The 21,065-nt window shown below is 34.8% G+C and overlaps 2 protein-coding genes across 3 annotated transcripts in view; one reads left to right on the forward strand and one right to left on the reverse strand.

Annotated features, from left to right (window-relative positions):
- LOC150096147 (uncharacterized) overlaps positions 1-3,808 on the forward strand; it is a 155,844-nt gene extending 152,036 nt beyond the window's left edge. The window contains exon 6 of one of the 2 annotated variants that reach the window (XM_090409520.1): positions 1,088-3,808. In XM_090409520.1, coding sequence (XP_090265646.1) covers positions 1,088-2,598 — 1,511 coding nt within the window. In that variant the 3' untranslated portion in view covers positions 2,599-3,808. The remainder of the gene's footprint in view (positions 1-1,087) is intronic. The other variant, XM_090409521.1, reaches the window with a different exon arrangement.
- A 2-nt stretch (positions 3,809-3,810) lies between these two features.
- The window catches only part of LOC150096148 (ribosomal biogenesis protein LAS1L-like), a 266,535-nt gene continuing 249,280 nt past the window's right edge, over positions 3,811-21,065 (reverse strand). Inside the window, exon 13 of the mRNA XM_090409522.1 lies at positions 3,811-3,955. Within this exon, the coding sequence (XP_090265648.1) occupies positions 3,853-3,955 (103 nt within the window). The 3' untranslated portion in view covers positions 3,811-3,852. The remainder of the gene's footprint in view (positions 3,956-21,065) is intronic.

Raw genomic sequence — 21,065 nt, forward strand, 5'->3', positions numbered from 1 at the left:
GTTGATTTAAACCATAAGATTGTCTGTGTATTTTGGGAAGTGTTATTCTTAATATGCCAAATCAGTTCAAGATACAATAATAAATACTCTTCCTTGCAAACTAACAAATGGTATCTGTGTCTGCGCAACACATTTATTGTATTAGTTATGCTGACAGGAGACTTGGCCAAAATATTGGCTATTAATGAACAATCTTTATAATGTAACTGGTGTCATATCATATATTTTGGTTATATTTTTGAACCTCTAATTCTATCCTAATATACACTGTGAGAGGCCAAGTGATCACACCTGTTTTGCTAAAAATTGGGCCACTTTTTCAGATATAGTATTGTGTTTATCCCTGGTTATATAAAGCAGGTAGACAGACAGTAATGAGAATTTCAATCCAATACCCAATGTCTTTATGTTTCACAACACAATAATAGGTCAGATGCACAATTTAAGTGATTGAGCATAATATAACATTTACCCACAGACATGTTGGTATATGCTCTAGGTACATCAGTCTAGAAGCCTTTTAGAATGATCTGACAAACTAGAAAACATATAGCTAGTTGTAGTTCTATGTGAGCCATCCAAAGTGAGTGTAACTTAAATTGACTTTTTTTCAGTGAATTTCTGATCCAATAGCAAACTGGATAAACATTTTTAGTTAATTGATTTTTTTTTTTTTTTTTAAAAAGAAATATTTATGGTTTACTGAACTACCTGAAAAAGATGTAACAATTGGCTGTGCAAAAGTTCTGTTTATGGTGCTATCTTCAAAGATTGTCAAGAACAAATACTATTGTGGTTGCTGTTTTGTGTTACACAATGCAAAAATACCATCGGACTGCTGCATATGGTGCTTTCCTTGTATTTCAAATAGGATTCTTCATCTGACTTCACTTTGAAAATAGTTCTTTCTTTGCATCCTAATGTTATCTGTGGTTCCCTTGATATACAGAAGTGCTATCTTCGTGATTTTATTGAGATATAACTGTTGTAATTAGCTTCTCATTTGAGAATTGCATGTTTTTTTTTTTTTTTTTACATTCAGCAGAATGTAATAATTGCAATCTTTTTTTTTTTCCTTTTTCCATAGGAGATAAGTTGAAATCTCAAGTACTTACCCAGACCAGTTCATTACCTGTAAGCAAGCCAAAGAAAATGCCTCTAACTAGGACAAAATCCCTTGTGCCATCTGTTTCTTTGCCAGATGAATTGAGTGCAGAACGAACAATCAATAGGGAAGCTGTAACAGTTTCTGAAAGTGAACCATTAGTTGTAAGCATGGCCAAGGAGCAAACTCAAACCTCAACATATCCACTTTCACCTTCAGCAAGTTACCATTCTTCAATGCCTGTAGGAATACAGGCATCTACACAAGCAGGAACTTCTTGGTCTACAGCAGTGCCACAAATAACTCTGGGATCAATATCATCTCCAGGTGTAACAGCTATTACAACTACTGCAAGCAGTTGGGCAGCAATAACTCCAACTCTTCCTCAGAACATTCCAGGATCAAGAGCAGAATTATTCTTAGAACCAGAAAGTGGTGGTCATTTGTTTGTGGCTAAACGTCTTTCAGATCCTGATAGTCATTCAGGCTTGAAATCAGGAATTAAAACATATCAGCTCCAACAAAGTTCAAGTTCTCAAGCTCACAGTTCAGGAGTAAGCACACCTGTATCTGAAGAAGGGTCATCTAATCTACATAGGAAATTGCAGCGTCAGCTGACTTTAAATCCATCATATGATCCTAGGCTATTACATTTAGGAGGATATGCTGAGAGGGGCCAACGGTTATTATCTCCTCAAGATCAGTACACATTTCATCACACATCAGAACAATCTCTAATTGGTCAAAGGGCTAGTAGCCAAGAAAACATTCACATGCTGCATCATGGCTATGGATCACTGACACGGAGTCATCAACCATTGGCTCGCCTTGGAAGTGATAGCAGGACATCACTTCATGTACCTTCCCCCCTGGATCCATGGGATTCAGTTAGTCATGGTGAACATCAAACTGTTACTCGTATTGCAAGTGCTCCAGATTCATACAGACAATGGACACCTGCTCCATTTGCAGCAAGGATGCAGCATCTTAACAGTACTTCAGATACAAAATTAAATATATTTCCTGAAGTGCAACAGTCTACACCACATCAAATTCCATTTATGAGTAGCTTTAGGGATGTTCAAACCCAGCATCATCACTGGCAGGTCCAGAGTGCTGGGATAGATTCTCATATACCTATTACTTCTTCAGGCAAGCAAATAATAGGAACACCCACAACTGTTGGTAATCCATTATGGCAAGATCCATCTAGTGCAAGGGGACTAAGTACCTCACAGGTTCCAACCATAAACCAACCTGTTCGACCATCTAGTGTTCCACCACAAGGAATGCAGCTTACATCTTTGCCATCGCTAGCACAACCACGTGCACATTCTCCTGATATACAAGACGATGTAAGATATAGATTGTACTATCACTTATCCTCCATATTTCCTGCAGGTCAGGTAAGAGCTGCCATGGATATGTATCCCGAAGAAACAAATCCTCAAAAAATCTGTGCAGCAATATTATCCATGTTTCCCAAAGGATAGCCTTGAAGATATTTGATAGGCTTTTGAAACACTTTTAAAAAAAATGTAGTTTATTTAAGTATATGCTAATCTTTTTTTTTTTTTTTAACAATAGGATATACTCTAAGTATGCATTCCAGATTTATGGACCAGCAGTGTATTTTGTTTTATTAAAAATTAATGCTGCATATCTTTTTAAATGTAAATTTCATACCATTCCAAATTATTTTAATTAACGATTAAAGCCAATTAAGCAACCTAGTCTCCACACACAAAAATGACCGGATATTGTATTTTTGAACACACTTGGCTTTATATATAGAAATTGTAAAGAATAAGGAAAATTTAAATCATTGTTAATATGCATTCCGATTTTCAAACCTTATCACGTCTGTTCTGTGATAATTTCTTGCTTTACAGATCATGATGTGAAAAAAAAAAATGCAATTTAATGCACAGCTTGATTTTGTTGTAAAATCATGTATGTGCTTATTAAAGAAGACTGCCAAAATTTTGCTTGAGGCAGATATTTTTAGAACTTTTTTTCTTGTGCAGATGATCAAAATGTGTTTATAATATTCTGCAGCACAGATAGCCATAAGCTATTAGCTCACGAATGTATTCTAGATTGTTTTTTGTAAAATTGTTGAGACCTTTTTTGTGCATAGTTTGTAACAAGCACAAAACTTGGCCTCGTAGTTTGCTTCTGATTTGCTGTCAGGTGTATTCTAGCACAGTAATGTCAGGAGCTGTTAAAACACCTGTATCATTATGATATGTCCGTTTTGACTTGCTATAAACAATACTGTGTATTGTCATCATATGTACAGGGCTGTGGACCCACATTTTCTCAAGCAGCTATATATGTTAGTATTTAAGATCTGTGAATATAACTTATGAACACTAAAAGTTGTTCATGTTTTGTCGTTGTATCAGTGTTATGTGGGATTCGGTATAATTCTGCTAATGCTTTAAAAAAGATTTTTTTATATTACTTTAGGCAAATTTTTGTCTTGTTTACTGGTTGTGAATGATGTATAAAATCATAATATGCACATATACACATTTTGTAGTATTACAACTTTTGTTTTTTTCTGGAAGATGTGATAGTCTTCTATGAAGAAGCTATACTATTAGTGTCCATTGTATATTCTTCCACCTGCATCTTATCGTCTTGAAAGCTGCAGTGAGATGTGAATACTTTATTATTAAATATGTAAAAAATAAAATGAATTTTGCTATTTCAAGAGATTTAAGCAACACATACATTTATCTTTACAAAACAATTATATTTTTTGAACGACATGAAATCTCAATTTTTGCTTTACCTAACGAATCATTTATTGTCAAATACTCTTCCATCTCTTCATCTTGAAAGCTAAATACACATTAAAGAGGGGAAAAAAAAGTTTTAGTGACATTTTCAAGCAATGAAACTTAAAATGGAAAAAATGCAGTTTCTTACTGGTCTGAGATATTTTTTTTTTAGAAGATTCAAAACATTCTTTTATTTAGCAAAAGCCCATAGAGTATAAACTTCATTATATTTTTTCATAAATATCAAGGAAATGAAATTCACATACTATCATATCACTTTACTTTCTAACCAGAAATGTTACTTGATTATTATAATCAAGTAACATTTATGTAAACAAACAGGGAGTCTAATTATATTATCTAAATCAATGATGGCAAAAGGGCTCACTTGTAAACAAGCCCTTTCATATTACTTGGCAAGTGTATTCTCTCATTTTATGTAATTTAATCTACCACGACCTTCCCTTAGTAATCAGCTGATGAAATAAGCTCCGCATTTTTAATGGGTTATAATCACATCCAATCTCCAGAGGATAAAAAATGGTAATGATAAAAACTGAAGTTGCCACATAGTGGGGTGACTTTGTTTCATAAAAAATTTTGTCTTTAGCGCTTTCACTAAGCATTTCAGGCAATGTTTAATGTATGAAAAATAACAGCATGAAACCTATGTTATAAAACTACATTGTCAATGTGGAAAAGACGGAAAAAGCAGCTTGAAGAAAAATCCATCTCAACCTTCTGCTTTCATCAAGAACCCCAAAGAATTTTTGTAAACTTTTCATCTGAAGGTGACTTAGCCTGTCTCAATATGGAAGTGGTCACGTTTTTTTAAATCCTATAGAACAGGCAAGCTGGCTAGAAATACTCCAGCATTTCTAGCCAGAAATATGCTGGTTACATAGCCTTAGTTGCTGTATTTCAAAACAACTCTCATTTGGGAAACATACATGACGTTGTCTCTGTGGTTCAGTTTTAGTTAAAACTGTTTCACTTTTCATGGAGAATTTTTGAAATGATATTAATGATTCTGCTCTGGCTGGATTTCAATCTGCTGTAAAAAAATTAGAACAAAATATTTTGTCTAGCAAAATCCATCCACACAGTGAAGTAGCAGGTACACTTACAAAATAATTATTAAAAGTCTTGATGGCTATTTATGTTCTCTGGTAATGTTAGATATTATTACCAAAAACTTTAAAACAGTATTTTACAAGAAAATTACTCTATCATCAAAAGAGTAAGAATTCATTATAAAGTATGTTTTTTTTTTTTTTTTTTGTCAATGCTTTTGCAATGAATTTTCATGGACTCATTATAGTTATTTAAATGGAAGTAGATTGTAAGCACCACTGTTTAAAGTAACTGCCAATTTTGATAAGTCCTCTTTTATATTCTTTCAACTTGAAAGGAGATGCCTTGACTTGTAATTGCAATGTCATCTGCATGCATACATTTCTACGTGAACAGTAGTTGGAATGTCATAGATGCAGAGACTGAAAAGAAAATTTATAGAACATTTCTAGTGTTTAAAATCTCTTAAAATAATTATTTTTTACTTTATTTCAAACTTGAGTCGTTTTGTATTAGTAATCTGAATTATGCAGTAGTGCCACAAGTCGACTTTTTGCTTCTGGCAACACTGCATGGCAGTGTTGTGCCAGCAGCGAAGTCATGACATCTGCCTACTGAACGTGTGATAGAAGTGATTCTTTGAAGTTTTAAACAATACTAGTATGAATGCATAGAACTTAACGTTAAGTACTACTTGAGTGCAATTACTTCTCGAAGCTTTCAGTGCTGTAGTACTGATTTGCTATTTCTTAAAATTTACCCCTTATAAAATTTGTTGCCCTTTTGTTTCTACATATTTGTGTGAAAAGGGATTTTCCACAATGGTAAATATTAAAACGAAATAGACTCCCACAAGAATGAACAAATTAGTAGAGGTCTCATTAAAATGTTTGATTTTTTTTTTTGTCAGTATAATCAATAAGTAAAACCACTATTTTTTTAAAAAAAGTTTTATTATTATTGTTATTACAAATTAGGGGGCTGCAAAAATATTTTAGGATACTTGGGGGGGTATGACTACTAAAAGGTTAAGAATCACTGCCTTAGCTTATGGAATTTACTTTTCGAGTCACTTAAAACTTATAAAGATATGAAAAGCAATACCTAAAAATTTGGAGTGCCCAGCTTACAAAATGCTGGTCTGCACTATGTTCAATTGCTATGATAAAACTACTACAATATGCACCCAATATTTTTTTTAGGATTATATACATACTTGCTATTTAGAATTATACACGCACACTGCCCTAGTTGGCTGAGTGGCCAGCATATACACTTTGCAACCAACATGCTGTGGTCTTGAATCTTGCTATGGGAATAGATGTTTTTGATTGTCTTTAAGTGGGAGGTGAATTTCATTGCCCCACTTATGGAAATATCAAGTGACTTAAACAAGGTCTCTTTTGTCTTCTCTAGAGAAGGGTTTCCGTCTTATGTAAAAAATTGGTAAAATCACAAAAAAAAAAATTAGCTTACTCAGGGTACTGATGTGCTATAGTTTTTACAACCTTTTGTGGGTAGAGTCAAATAATATAAATTTTAGACATAGATCAGTTGGTAATCAAGGCACTTTGATTTTTTCTTTTCATTCAACTGAACTTGAATTAATTGCTCTCATTAGAGGCAACAGCATTTTCATCCTGAGAAATAAATGCTTGAATATACATAACTGATAGACACAGCAGCTATACAGATAAGATGTTTAATTCTATTCAGAGTATTAATTAGGTTTATATATGAAACAAAGTAATGTGATCATGACAAGGCACTGAGCCTAATATGTTAAAAGAAAGGCAGTATTCTAATTTTTTAGAAAGTTTATGAATCAATTCTTTGTTGGCAGGCTATGGAACAGCTAAATAATAACTATGGAGGTGAGGGGGGGGGTAGTCCTGATAAGAGCAGATGAAGTTATTTCCCTGCAGCATCTGGATTTCAAAAGAAATCTTGTCTGAATATTGCAGTTTCACCAGAATTATACACAATATATATTCAAAGTATGATACTATTTGTATTATAGTTGGTATACAAAACCTGAATCCAGTGAAAACTTAACTATTATCATTCTTTTAAGGTTACACTGTGATCAGCATTCATATTTAGGAACACAATGCTATTGCCATTTCCAAAAAAATAGATAGAACACTACACAAATACAACCTCAAAACTCCAGACAAAAATAAGACACCTACTCAGTTCTAAAGATCCTCTTCCACCCAGGGGTATACAAAATACAATTCACATGTAACCTACCATACATAGGGGAAACAGGGCGAACCATCCCAATTAGGAAGGACGAACACAAACAACACATTAATACCTCCATTTTGGAAAAACCGGCCTTTCTGACCATGCACCTCCAAACATACCAAGTCCCTACACCACACTAAAACCTGGTTTGAGAGGAAATTCAAAGATGCATGTGAAATGCTCGAATATAATCTAAATCTGAACAAAAATGATGGCCTAACCATTCCAAGAATGTGGAGGACCCATCTGCAACCTTTATAGCAACCAGAACAAGCCAAAAAAAATTCCAATGCAAGGCTTGGTGAAGTGTTTTTTTTTCCCCTTAACAATTCCATAGCAACTTGAACTGTATAAGTCCTGAAGAAAATCATAGTATAACAATCTGAACTGTGCAAATCCAGAAGAATCTTAATACATGAGAGTTTATCGTAATTTTATATATATATATATATTTTCCCCCCACTTTTATTTTATTAATTATTGCTAGAGGTCAGGCTAAGAAAAAGATTAATTAACAGCGTAGATTTAATTTACCAGTATAGAGTGCAAGAGAATGTACCTTGGTTCCCTATACACATGTATCCTTCTGATGATGACCTCAATACAGGGGTCAAAATGTCAAGTGTTATTTTATTAATAATTAGTAAAATAATCATTTTAACATGTGTGTTTTGTGTCCCTAAATTCGTAAATATGAATTAACTATTATCAGTGTGTGCACGTACTGATTTCCATAAATTAAGGAACAAAGATAAAAATCATGATAATTCAAAACTCTATGATGATATTTTATGCAATTCAGTGAAAAGCAATATGACAGGATATGTGAAAGAAATGCCCACAAAAATTATAAATAAATAGTTTAATTCAGTTACAAATGAGTACATGAAGACAATGGTTAAAATGAGATTGTCAAAGTGCCTCAATAAGAAATGCAGTCACCCCCCCCCCACAGCAACACAAGGGTTGGAGGGGGGGGGGGGATTGAGAGCAACAAAAACCTATCATATGTATGGACTGGCCAGTCAGTCCATACATAGTCTCTTCTTGAAAATATTGGTGCACAAGCTTCATTCAATGAGAACAATCATTATCATTTTGTAGGATAAATATCTTTCCCGTCGCACCCACACAGATAAATGTAGGGGTACAGGACCATGTCTCTATAAGTTGCAGCATTCATGGTTTTGCTAGGAAGCACATACAGGTCAATGCATCCACCCAATGAGATACCCCCCAAAACCATCACACTATCTTCACCATAAGTATCCCTTTCACAGATATTAGAATGATGATAATGTCCCTGGTTTTCTCCAGATCACAGCATGCCTGGTATCACTTGATAGAGAAAATTGGTTTGGGGTCTGGTTGACATGGAATGTGGTCCATTTCAAACCTTCTCTCCTCTGGCATAGGGCATCATTGGCATATGCCAGCTGGCATACACATGCCACTTTTGTAAAGCATTTTGTACATAGTGCAAGCAGATACCAACATTCCTTTAGCTGGTGCAAGGACAGATTATAGCTGATTCATGGTAATACTCCTGTTTAGGCAAGCAGATAATCGAAGGTACTGGCCACTCATAACATTCCTTCACTGTATCTCCAGGATGCTGTTTGTGATTGTTGGAATTACTTCCACAGTTAGTGAACGTTGGAACAACTAACATGTAACCATCTGGCTAATTTATAGTCTTATGAGGGTTAAGATCACCTGAATTCATTGGTTAAATGATGTCTAGCAACCATATCCAAAGAAATGTACTATCACGAAATGTCTTTTCTCACTGCAGACACAAAATGGAAAACCAATCCAAACCACCCATTTTTATGCCATGGCTCATTTGCACATGATAATCAGACTCAGTGTCACTTTTTCCATAATGTACTTGTCATTCAGATGCCCCCTCCCCCCAAGTTACTGCATTTCTCTTTGTTCTTTAATTTTTGGAAGTGTGTGTATACGTACATATAACTATTTATTATCAGCATTATTTCTTATTATCCTATAAGCAGATAAATCATATTTATAATGATAATCCACACTTACTAGCCAATTACCCAAAAAACATATCTGCATTCTTTTGGGCAAAAAACTGAACTTGAAAATGAAATTTGACTTAAACAACAGTGTTTAACTAATCAAGATCCAGATTACAAAACCAAGTGGAAAAATGTATATTCCATGAATGCATTAGTGACAAAGTTTAAGACAAACCAAATGAGTATTTTGAGTATCAAATATAAGAATATTTTGTCCTAGAATAAAAAGGAATGATATCTCCTGGCAATATAAACAGCAATGCTGCCACAGTCCAAATATTCTCAGTATGATGACTGTGTAAATTCAGATTTTAATAGCCAGATTTTATAAGTTTTTCAACTAAAGACAAGGTAACTATGTCATATGGAGATGATAGGATTCCACCCCCCCCCCCAACAACAACTTTTTTTTCTGCATAACAGGCAATTAGAACACAATAAATAATACACTAGCCTTAAAGCTTTGTATTGTTGAGTCAGATGTATTGCTGCAGAGTTTGCCCATGTCATTCATATACCATACTCCCGCAAACCAGCCCCATGAACACACACGGATCACAGTCCCATGTATATAATACTTAAGACTCGGCCATAGGCCTGATTCGTCAGCTATGCTGGTCCAGAGCCTGGATAAAATTAGGGGGATTGAGATGGAGCCGTACTTCACCATAAAAGGGGCCTCACTGTCGTTGATCATCATACACTATAAATAATATTCATATACCACATTGTTTTGAAGTTCTTACATCAAGGAAGATTTGGGGTATTGTTTGGAATTGCAGCTGACATCTATTACACAGATGACCAGAGACAAGCTTTACTGTTAAAACTATTTGCTTGCAGTTTGTGTTAACAAAATTTAGAGGCTTCCTTCTACATGTTTATTTTTGAGAACTCACTATATGTCTTAGTTTTAATTATTCTAGAAACACTGTAAATATTACAAGATCACAATATACTGACAATACATTTTACACACAGGCAATTCTCACCATAACTATAAGGACCACAGGAATAGTTTATTGTTGTGAATTATATAACTGTTTGTTACAGTGAGAATCAACTGTATCATGCTCCTACATTCTTAAGGTATAGTTATAGAAGCATAAAACAAAGAAATATATGAAACTAGCTCATAACTGAAAACAAATTTGTTTTTTTTTTTTAAATTTTCAATGCAAATACATCCACAACATGCTACTTGTTCACCACAAAGAGTTTGAGTCTTACGTTTAGGCATACATATTTATTTGTGAAAGCCAGCTGTGAACAATCTAATACGGCTCTTGAGTTTATATGCTTATCCCCCCCCCCTTCCTAAAAAAAAAATCCTTCTCATCAGCTAAATTGCAGACTAATAGAAAACCAAATCCTTAAAAAAATATCACTTGTAAAGCACTCGTTAACTAATTTCAAAGTTTTCCTTATCCATTTTCGAACAATGATATTTGTTTACCATTGACAAGAATCCCCCAGCAATGCAAACTTGCCTATGGGACAATCTGGAAGGTCAGCATCCAAAATGAGAAAGAAAAATATCAAGCTTACATCATGTTGAACCAATATAGAAAAAAGTGGGTTAGCAGGCTATATTAATGTTTGGACCTGGCACTGTAAATAAAGTTGCTGTTTTCAGTTTTTGGAACAAAGACTTACTGGATATTGCCTTATTTATTGATGCATCATATTGTAAGAAAATATGAACAAGAATCTTTAATATTAGACTGTAATATCTTTAATCCTATTTAAATCACATTCTTTATACTACCTTTTTTTTTTTTTTTAAATGTTAATGGTGTATAATACATTTGCAAACTACCAAAGGTGTAAATCTATTATACACCAGCATTTTTAAGTCTCCATATTATTATTATTATTCTCCCTCTTCATAAGGCTTTAATGTGACCACATTTGGCTGCCAGCATTTCCTTTTGGTACAAAAGTGTTAGAGAGCATTCAAAAGCAGGTGACCAAGTCTGTGGCACTCCTTATGAGGATAGATTGAAAGTTGTGAGTTGCAAAATTTGGTAGACAGATGAAAAATAGGGGATATGATAAAAAGCATTAAGTTACTAAGGCAATTTTATAAAGATAGGTGCAGAAGAATTTTTTTTTCAGTACATGACAAAAAAACTTGTGTAAACTAACCTTTAATAACACTTCTGTATCCAGACTATTATAGGTTCAATTCTATTTGCACTGCATTTAGAGGAACTTTTCTAGACTTTTTTTTTTAGACAGTTCCCGAGTTCTTTAACACATGCAAGTAGATCTCCCCTCCTCAGAAACTGTTTTTTAAACCCTTCAAAACTGACAATAAAATTCACACTATTTCAGCCATTAAATAATATATATACAGTATATATAAGAGTTTAGGAATACAATATCACAGCAGTTGTGTCTGCCTTACTCTAATAGTCAGTTATCAAATCATTGGCAAACATGAACTCAACTACTGGTGACCACTAATGATGGAGGACATCTGCCTGCTGATTTTCCAAAGTTAGTTAAGGTTAATGAGTTCTGTTTGCCTTCAAGAATAAATGGTATTAATGGATTTCATTTATTTTATGACAAAAGGGGAGAGAACAAGGAGACAACCTGGGCACTGAGTAAGAGTGTTATTAGCAAAGATATGGGTTACAATTTTTTTAGTAGAGTCGTGCATAAAGTAGAATGGGCTATCAGAGGAAGTAGTTGTGAATGCACTGTGTGATTAATGATTAAAAAGGCTTCCCATGATAAGTCTTCAGACTTCGTGGAGATATCAAATACCAATAATTTCCAAGTAGTTGCTTCTGAGCTGCCGTAGATGAGAAAAATGTTAAACATTTATATCCCATATAAATTACACAGATTTTTTTTTTGACCCATTATTTTACTGAGTTTAAACCTCAACTAGTTTCACATATGTTACAGTACATCAGGAGAGTGTGGGGAGAAGGGGAACTAACTAAGTTAAACAATTAAATTAATGGAAACAGTAACACAGAATATATGAAAAAAAAAGACTAGCAATGGTGAGCAAGCATGATTCATGGATTATGATGGCTAGCACATGATTAGATGAGCATCAGAGATCTGAATATGTAAGATTTTAGATGAAAAATGACCAAACCTGATGTAAGGTCATACCTATATTTCTTACTGCTATGAAAATAGGCAGAAACATTGAAGATATCAACTGCATTGTGAATGGAGAACCTATAGAACAGTGAAGATGATAAATTAAATATGGAAATAGACAACAGAGTCAACAAAGCCGGTATGGTAGGAAGTCAACTGAATAAATTTATATTCAAATTTATTCAGAGAAATTAGTCAAAACACTAAATTAGTTGTATACAAGACAGTGTTCAAACCAATTTTACCTTATGGATCTGAGAGCTGGGTAAGAAATAAAACACTTGACCAAAGACTACAGACCACAGATATGAGAATCCTGAGAAAGATTTGGGGGTGTGAACAGATAGCATCAACAGCAAAATCATATTAAAAACGAGGATATTAGGAAAGAACTTGACATTGTTAGCATTCAAGAATGTGTTAGGTGGTATTTAGCAAAACAATTGTTCTCTGCCAGGTTGGCAGGAAATAGGTGGATTGATACAGTAAAAAGTGCCTAAGACAGAAATACAAGGGTAGTCTGAAAAGCTCTCGGCCTAACAATGAAAAAACAAATTTATAATTTCAAAATTATTTTTATTTTTCAACATAATCTCCCTTAAGACTAATCGATTTATTCCAATGATGCTCCAGCGCAATTATCCCATCCCTATAATGGTTCTAAGAACCCCTCTACAGCTGCAATCACCTCTTGATTCAAAGAAAAAAAATGCTGACCAGCAAGGAAGAGTTTTAGTTTTGGGAAGAGATAGAAGTCAGAGGGAGCAAAATCTGGGGAACAGGGTGGATGTTCCAACAATTCATAGTGCAGATCCCTTAATTTTCCCATTGCCAAAACACCTTTGTGGGCAGGTGCATTGTCCTGATGAAAGATGATTTTTTTCTTCTGCAAACCAGGTCTTTTCTCGTGAATTTTTTCGTCCAGTCTGGTTAAAAGATTGGAACAATATTCTCCAGTTATTGTTTTACCATTTTCAAGATAATTAATAAACAAAATGCCCTTAGCACTGCAAAACACTGATGCCATGACCTTTCCTGCTGATGGAACCAACTTTGTCTTCTTTGGAGCTGAACAACTGGTTTCTGTCCAGTTTTGACTGCTGTTTGGATTCTGGTGTATAATGGTGAATCCAAGTCTCGTCCATAGTAATAAATCAATGCACAAAATCAGTTTTATTCTTGTTAAAATGCTCCAAGCACTGTTCAGAGATTTTCATGCGAGTGCATTTTTGATCTGCTGTGAGCAAGCGTGGCACCCATCTTGCGCAAATCTTTTTCATTTGCAATTCTTCGTGCAAAATATATCCCCTAAACAGACTGTAGACATTTATAGTCTCAGCCATTTCATGCACTTTGACTCACCGGTCATCCAATACCATATCGTGCACTTGATCAATGATTTCTGGTGTTTTACGCTTTTTGGATGTCCTTCACGTGGATCATCTTCAAGGCTGGTATGGCCAGGTTTAAACTCGGCAGCCCATTTTTTAATTGTCGAAAATAAAGGAGGAGTGCCTATGAACTTCAAACGAATTTCTTTTGGAATTAAACCTTCTTTTACAAAGAATTTTATAACCACATGATACTCAATTTTATCCATTTCAAGGGATATAGCGCCTCCGTAGTGCAATTGGAAGAACGACGGTACGTTGCGCCCTTCGATTGGAAAAGGCCTAAGTTCAATTCTTGTCATGATGAGAGGAATCTTTATATGGACATTGTTCAATCAAAGGTGAGTTAGCTGATCTCATACGGAGGTAGCAAGGTTTTTTCTCCTGCATACAGACAAACTGGCCCTTCAAAACACACGCAATTTACAGACAAAAAATACCAGCTGTGGTGGTGGTAGTGGCCAGTAGATGGCGCTGATGTTGATGATTGGTAGTAGAAGTTCAGTGTAGTGGTGGAGACGGAGAGTTGTACAATAGGTGTCCTCCCGTGATGGGTCTTCAGACTCCTTGGAGGTGTCACGAATAATAATAATAATAATAATAGACAACGCTTTTGCTTCAGACAGCTGTATAAAACAAACTACTTGATAGAATGACTTGCAATTTCACATGGATGCTTATGACAAATGTACCAACTTAGAAAAAAAAATCTTGCCAATAGTGTTGCCATCCATGGTCAAGACTGAGAACATTTCAGACCACCCTCGTATAAAATCTGATAATGCTGGTGTTATTGACAGATAACAGATTGATTTGGAGGAAAATTATTGATAGGAAGTTATTAATGATGCAAGTTCTTCATATAGTAGTATCATAATATCCTGTACACCCCTTGAGGGTACATGTCAGGAATTTGATGATGATGATGGTGAATGAACTAACAGAAAGAAAAATAATACATAAGCAGATGATATAAAGATAAAAAAATTGTTTGAGATTGTGAACAGTGGGAGGTTTAAAATATTCATTACAGAAAACTGTATTTAGAGCAGACACCACAAAAATCCATAATTAGTAATTATGGATTTTTGTGTTACTTATGTGAAAGGACATCTCTCTCTCTCTCTCGAAATGGGAGTACGACATTTCACCTAATGTTTAAAACAATTGGCTGCAGAAGACCAATTACTCACAAGATAGTTCAACTATGAGTAGTGCCGTGATATATTTTTCAAGAAAATACAGGTAGTTCTCACCTTTACGAATTAATTGGTTCCTGGCAGTTGTTCGTAAATTGGGAGTTTATTTGCCTGAAATAATGCTATAAGCGAGAGTTACGTTCATAAGAAGGAATATATAAAATATCAAATGAATATTAAATGATAAAAAAATAACATAAGAAAAATTTTTTTTAATTAAAAAAGATTCTTTGTAAAAAAAAGTAGCTCATTTCTATATGACCGAGTGAATCAGCAGCCGTCAAGGTAGTAGGAGATATATTAGGAAGCTATGGGGAACCTTTTTTTTTTTTTTCTTTCAAAGAAGGCCTCGAGTGTTATCTGCTTCGTTGATTTTTGTTTCTTTTCATTTAAAATAGCTCGATAGCAAACAGAAGCAGTATTCATTTTGGGGGAAAATTTACTAAATCATTCAAAGTCTGAATCATTACTTGAGCTTTTTCAAGAAATTTAAAGGCTGCTTCTTCTAGGCCTTTTAAAGTGAAAAACCAAGTTGGAACTTCATATTCATTATCTTCTTTGTCTTTTTCTTCTTCATTTCTTTCTTGTTCCTCTAATTCAAGGAGATCATTGGGTGAGAGTTCCATAGTGTGAGATTGAAGCAGTTCATTAACATTACCTTCTGAAACTTCCATTTGCAACTGGTTAGCCATATCTAAGATCGCTTGAGTTTCAGAATTCACAATCTTTGTTGGGTCTTCAAAGTGTTCAAAATTATCATTAAACTGAGGACAAAGTTTATGCTCTCGTTGTTGCCTAAGTAATAGGCATGTTCAATCGTTGAGTTTGGTCGCTTATCCAAGCAGTTAACATTTTTTCCATATGAGGAATTATACTGCCTGTTCCTTTATTACGTAACCATGTAGACTGCATAGATTGCTCATTTTTTTTACTTTAAAATATTTTTCTTTATCCTTTAAAACGGTGCAAACTATAGAAGGGGCAAGAGAAAATTTCTCAGAAAGAGCTTTAACAGTTCTACCCACTTGATGGCTGGTAATAATTTCGTATTTTTCCTCTAACGCGTAATTGCTTTTCTTTGTTTCTTTCGCTCAATTTCTGGTTTTGCACTGTTGCTTCTTTTTGACATGGTTGGAAAAGTGATAGGGTTATAGTTAAAAAGAAAACAAAATAAAAAATCAGGTGTAATTGAAGAAAACTTCAATTACACCTGAACTATGAATAACACACTCGCATCGCCAAGGTTCGTGAGTGACTGAGGCTCATTCTAACTGATCATTACATACTACATGATTATCTGTACACGCCCCTAATCACCTTCGCTGCACACAATTTAAAATAAAAATTCTGATCCAAAAAATTTGTAAAGATAAAAATTTGTCAAGCAAGAACTGCCTGTATACAACTTGGAAAAGATATCACACAGATTGGACAACTGAAATTAGAATTTTTTGTGGTTTTCAAGTTAGAAGAGCTGATTAAGTAGCATAAGAAATATTTATTTAGTATGGAATATGTATATTTTTAACATCAAACTCATCTATAAAAGGTTAAATTTACTGTATATTTATTATTGTTTTGTGATTGGACCAAGGATTAGAAAATCTTCAAACTCTGTTTTAGAGACCAAACCAGTTTAGTCCTTCAATAAACAGAGTGGTAGTCCCATGCTGAACAATAAAATTCACTCCCAGTTCTATCAATTGTTTTTGCTAATGATGATCCACTCCATTTCTCTTCTTCATTTGACAAACTTTGTGGCATTTCAGACTTCAGAATCTTCCATGGTAATGACTTGACATTGGTCTCCTTGCCATTCTCCAGTAGGACAAGGCCAACCTTGTCCACTTCAGTGCTATCAAAACACAATTTGGGTTTTATTTATCATAGAGAGAAATCTTGCTTCACCTCCAGATCTCTACACAGGATCATATTTCCCTTCTTGGACTGACTTACACTTCTGGTCTTTCCTAGCACATCACATCTGTGGCCTCCTGAAAGCACCTATTGTCCTTTTCTATCTAAAATACTTGTGCACAATACTATATAAATCCCAAATCCACCAACTTTATAATACTATTCTCAGATATGGGGAGGAACTCTCTAAAAACTACATAATACTCAGAGATTCACTCTAATTACAGTTTTATACATTCTACTTCTGCTTTCTGTATGTATTTTCATGGGTGCCATTCTGCTAGACTAGCTGCAACTTAATCTACTTTCCTTAAGCCTATAGGAGCATGAACAATAGTCAATATTACTACCTGGCCTCAAACTTGACTAGCTGAGTTTTTATTTTATCTGACCCTGCTTTTTTGAGAAGTCTTTCTCGCAGTTTTTCCAAAAAGGGCTACAGCATCCAACTGTTCATGAAACATACCAAAAAGGTTCCCTCCTTTTTGCTCTTTGGTTACTTGCCAACATGCAGCGATATGATATATTCTGCAACTTTAGGTGGGATATGAATGCCATCTCCCGGTATGAGACCACCACCTCACTTATTGGAGGCTTGAAGTGGCTTAAAAAAGTTCCATGTTTGTTCTCTACAGTAGGGGCTTCCAGACTACATAAAAAATAAAATAAAGCATTCTCTCATACTACGGACTATCTTCTGATATATGCAATTGGTTGTCAGTTTGCTGACTACAGAGTGCTCAGCAGGTAGTAAAACAGAGCCACAAGGCTCTGTTCTATTACTTACTCTTTCTTCCTCATATGAATGAACATCACCAACTGACTACAAATCCAATTCTATTCAATTTTGCTGATGTCAGTTCACTGCACTGCAGTCCTCTTTCTCATTTGACAAACCATGCACTACACCAGGGATGCACAGCTTAAATGCTGCTGCAGGCCAAATCAAATAATCGTTACACTTACATGAACTGCATTTTTTAAAACTTGAATTTTTAGGAAAAAATGAAATGTATATATATAGTTCAATAGATATATTTATTGAAAACAGTATTTTAATGTGTATTTGGAATCAACAATTTTTCAATTCATAAATTGAAAGTTGCTGTTATCAATACATCTCTGAAATCTGCATCGGAGAGATTTATACATAGTTGTGACTTGTTTAATTTCATGAGAATGAGTATGTAGGTGTTCCCAAGTAATGATGCAATTTTTAATGTTTCTCTTGTTAAACATTTGTATTTCTATGGATCAACGAGCTTATATAAACTGAGATAAGACAACTTTCTATGTTTGCTTTTCAATTGTGTTGAATCCTGCAGTTTCATTATTTCAAGTTGCAGGCTTGGTTCATAATTTTCTGTATGCATGAAAAAGGATCTACAAAGAGATTTAACTTGTCCTTTTTCCATTTCTAAGTCAAAAAATCAAACTTGAAATTCTATGTTCAATTTTTCTAACCAAGACAAAAATTATAACTTTAGTTTTCTTTTCTAATTCATTATTTTGGGGTGCTTAAGGGTCAAAGCTGTATAACTGAGAGGAAACCTCCACATAGCCTTTAAAGGAATGCGGAGAACCGACCAGGGCTTCTGACCTATTGTCCAATCCTCACTTTCTCGTGGTGCACCCTGTTGGGTATCTACTTGGATACTGAACGGACGAGGATGGGCTGGAAATTTGGGATTTAGCCAACCAAATTGTATTCTTATTGGTTAAACCAAAATATAGAATGATGGTACAACATGACAAAATATCATGCCGGCTGGGGCGTCGCCCGGTTAAACAAGGCCCCCTTTGTTTTCACCAGGGAACCAGGGCGAACAGCAAAAAGTCAGCTACTGGAACAAATCTGAAAATAAACCCCAACTCAACATCACCAGAGTTAAAGATCGGTACTATCAACGTAAGAAGCCTGAATGGCAAAGAAATGGAGCTAGCTGAGGAATTAGATAAGTACCAGATCGACATAATAGGGGTGACTGAAACAAAAAAGACCAAAACTGGTGAGATCTTTCTGAGCAATAAATACAAAATGTTATATTCAGGCAATGACAATCAAGGAAAAGAAGGAGTAGCCATAGTATTCAACACAAAATACAAGGCTAATCTTCTTGAATGGCAGTCAGTCTCAAGTAGAGTAATGTGGGCAAATATGAGAATGGAGAATTGGACAATGAGACTTATTTGTGCCTATGGTCCCACAGAAGGTTCTACTAAGGTAGAAGTGGAGGAATTTTTTGACGCTTTAGAAAAAGCAACTGACACAATGAAAAAGGAAAAGTTGGTCCTTGTTGGGGATCTAAATAGCAGAGTAGGAAATGATTTTGAGACATACAAAAATATTTTGGGAAAATTTGGAGAAAAGAGCAAAGCTAATAATAATGGCAAATATCTGTTGGATTTCTGCTCAGGACATGGACTGGTTATTACTAACACCATGTTCCAACATAAAAATGTGCACAAATTCGCATGGAGAGAAGAGGTAAGGAATAAGAAAAGTCTCATTGACTATGTTATTGTTGATAGTGATATTTTCTCCCTGGTGCAGGACACCAGAGTGTACAGAGGATTTGAAATTGGAAGTGATCACTATTTAGTCTTGAGCAGGATAAAATTGAATTTCATATTGAAAAGAATAACATGTAAGAAAGTTTTGAAGCGAATAAAAGTTGAGCAGTTCTCAGATGTGAACTGTAGACTAAAATACACAAAGATTATTGAAGAAAAAATGAAAGAGTTTGAGAAAAGGAATCAAACCTTGGAGATTCAGTGGCAAACTCTGAAGAAAACATTGATTGATTCTGCCAGAGAGGCATGTGGTGAGGTTATCTGTAAGGATAAAAAAATCAGAACTCCCTGGTGGACACAGGAAGTTAAAGAGGCAGTGAAGGAAAAGAAGAAAGCATACCAAAAGTTCCTGGCAAATAAGTCAGCTTGTGCTCTTAGAGAATATAGACACAAATGCAAGAATGCTAAACACTGTGTAAAACTAGCTAAACAAAAGTCATGGGAGGACTTTGGCAAGAATATAGAAAATAAATATCAAGAAGGTGGCAAAATATTCTGGAGGTTGTTGAAGAAGCTTAGGAATAGAAGAAAGAGTGCAGTAAAAGGAGTTAGAGATGATAAAAGTGACATGAAAACGGGAGAAAAAGATATCCTTCAAGTTTGGAGTAATTACTTTGAAAAACTGCTAAATGAAACAAGCAGTGATGACAGCACAGTGGTAAAAAACACTGACCAGGCATGCAGTCAGGAATACATATCCATACTAGAAGTAGGAAAAGCCATCAAAGGCTTGAAATGTGGAAAGGCAGCAGGAGTAGATGATATTCGACCAGAAATGCTGAAGTATGGTGGTATAAAAAGCTTACAGTGGCTGCACTGCATAGTTCAAAAGGCCTGGACAGAGGGACGAATTCCAGACGTTTGGAATAGAGCTCTCATAGTACCCATATATAAAAAGGGAAATAAGGCTGAATGAGAATTACAGAGGTATTTCTCTACTGAGTGTTCCTGGCAAGATCTATGCAAGTATACTTGAGAAACGGTTGAGAAGAATTGTAGAAGAAAAGCTTGGTGAAGAACAAGCTCGATTCAGGCCAAATAGAGGGTGTCGGGATCAGATCTTCACTTTACAACAAATAGTCGAGAAAGCATGGGAATATAACAAAGATCTTTATTTAAGTTTTGTCGATCTGGAAAAGGCATATGACAAGGTGCCAAGAGAGAAGCTATTCAATACGCTTCAGTTATATGGTGTCAATGGGGCATTAGATCAAGCAATACTTAGTCTTTATTTGAGTTGTAAGTCAGCAGTTAGAATTGAAGGAAGTACAGGAAGATGGTTTAATGTTGAATCTGGTGTGAGACAAGGATGTACATTATCCCCTCTGTTATTCATTATCTATATGGATCACATTATGAAGGAAAGTGGTATTAAATATGATATCAAAATTGGAGATGTTAATGTCGGCTCTTTGCTTTATGCGGATGATGTTATACTTCTAAATAAATCTGCTACAAGTTTGCAAGATTCTCTGACTAAATTGAATAGCTGTTGTAATAGATATGGTATGAAGGTCAGCAATAAAAAGACAAAGACAATGAAAATAGGCAGAATCATTGAAAATGTCAAATCTGTTGTGCATGGAGAACCTGTG

The sequence above is a fragment of the Typopeltis vanoorti genome, chromosome 19 (assembly GCF_054136105.1).
Source record: "Typopeltis vanoorti isolate ZY-2024b chromosome 19, IOZ_Tvanoo_1.0, whole genome shotgun sequence".
Classification (NCBI taxonomy): domain Eukaryota; kingdom Metazoa; phylum Arthropoda; class Arachnida; order Uropygi; family Thelyphonidae; genus Typopeltis; species Typopeltis vanoorti.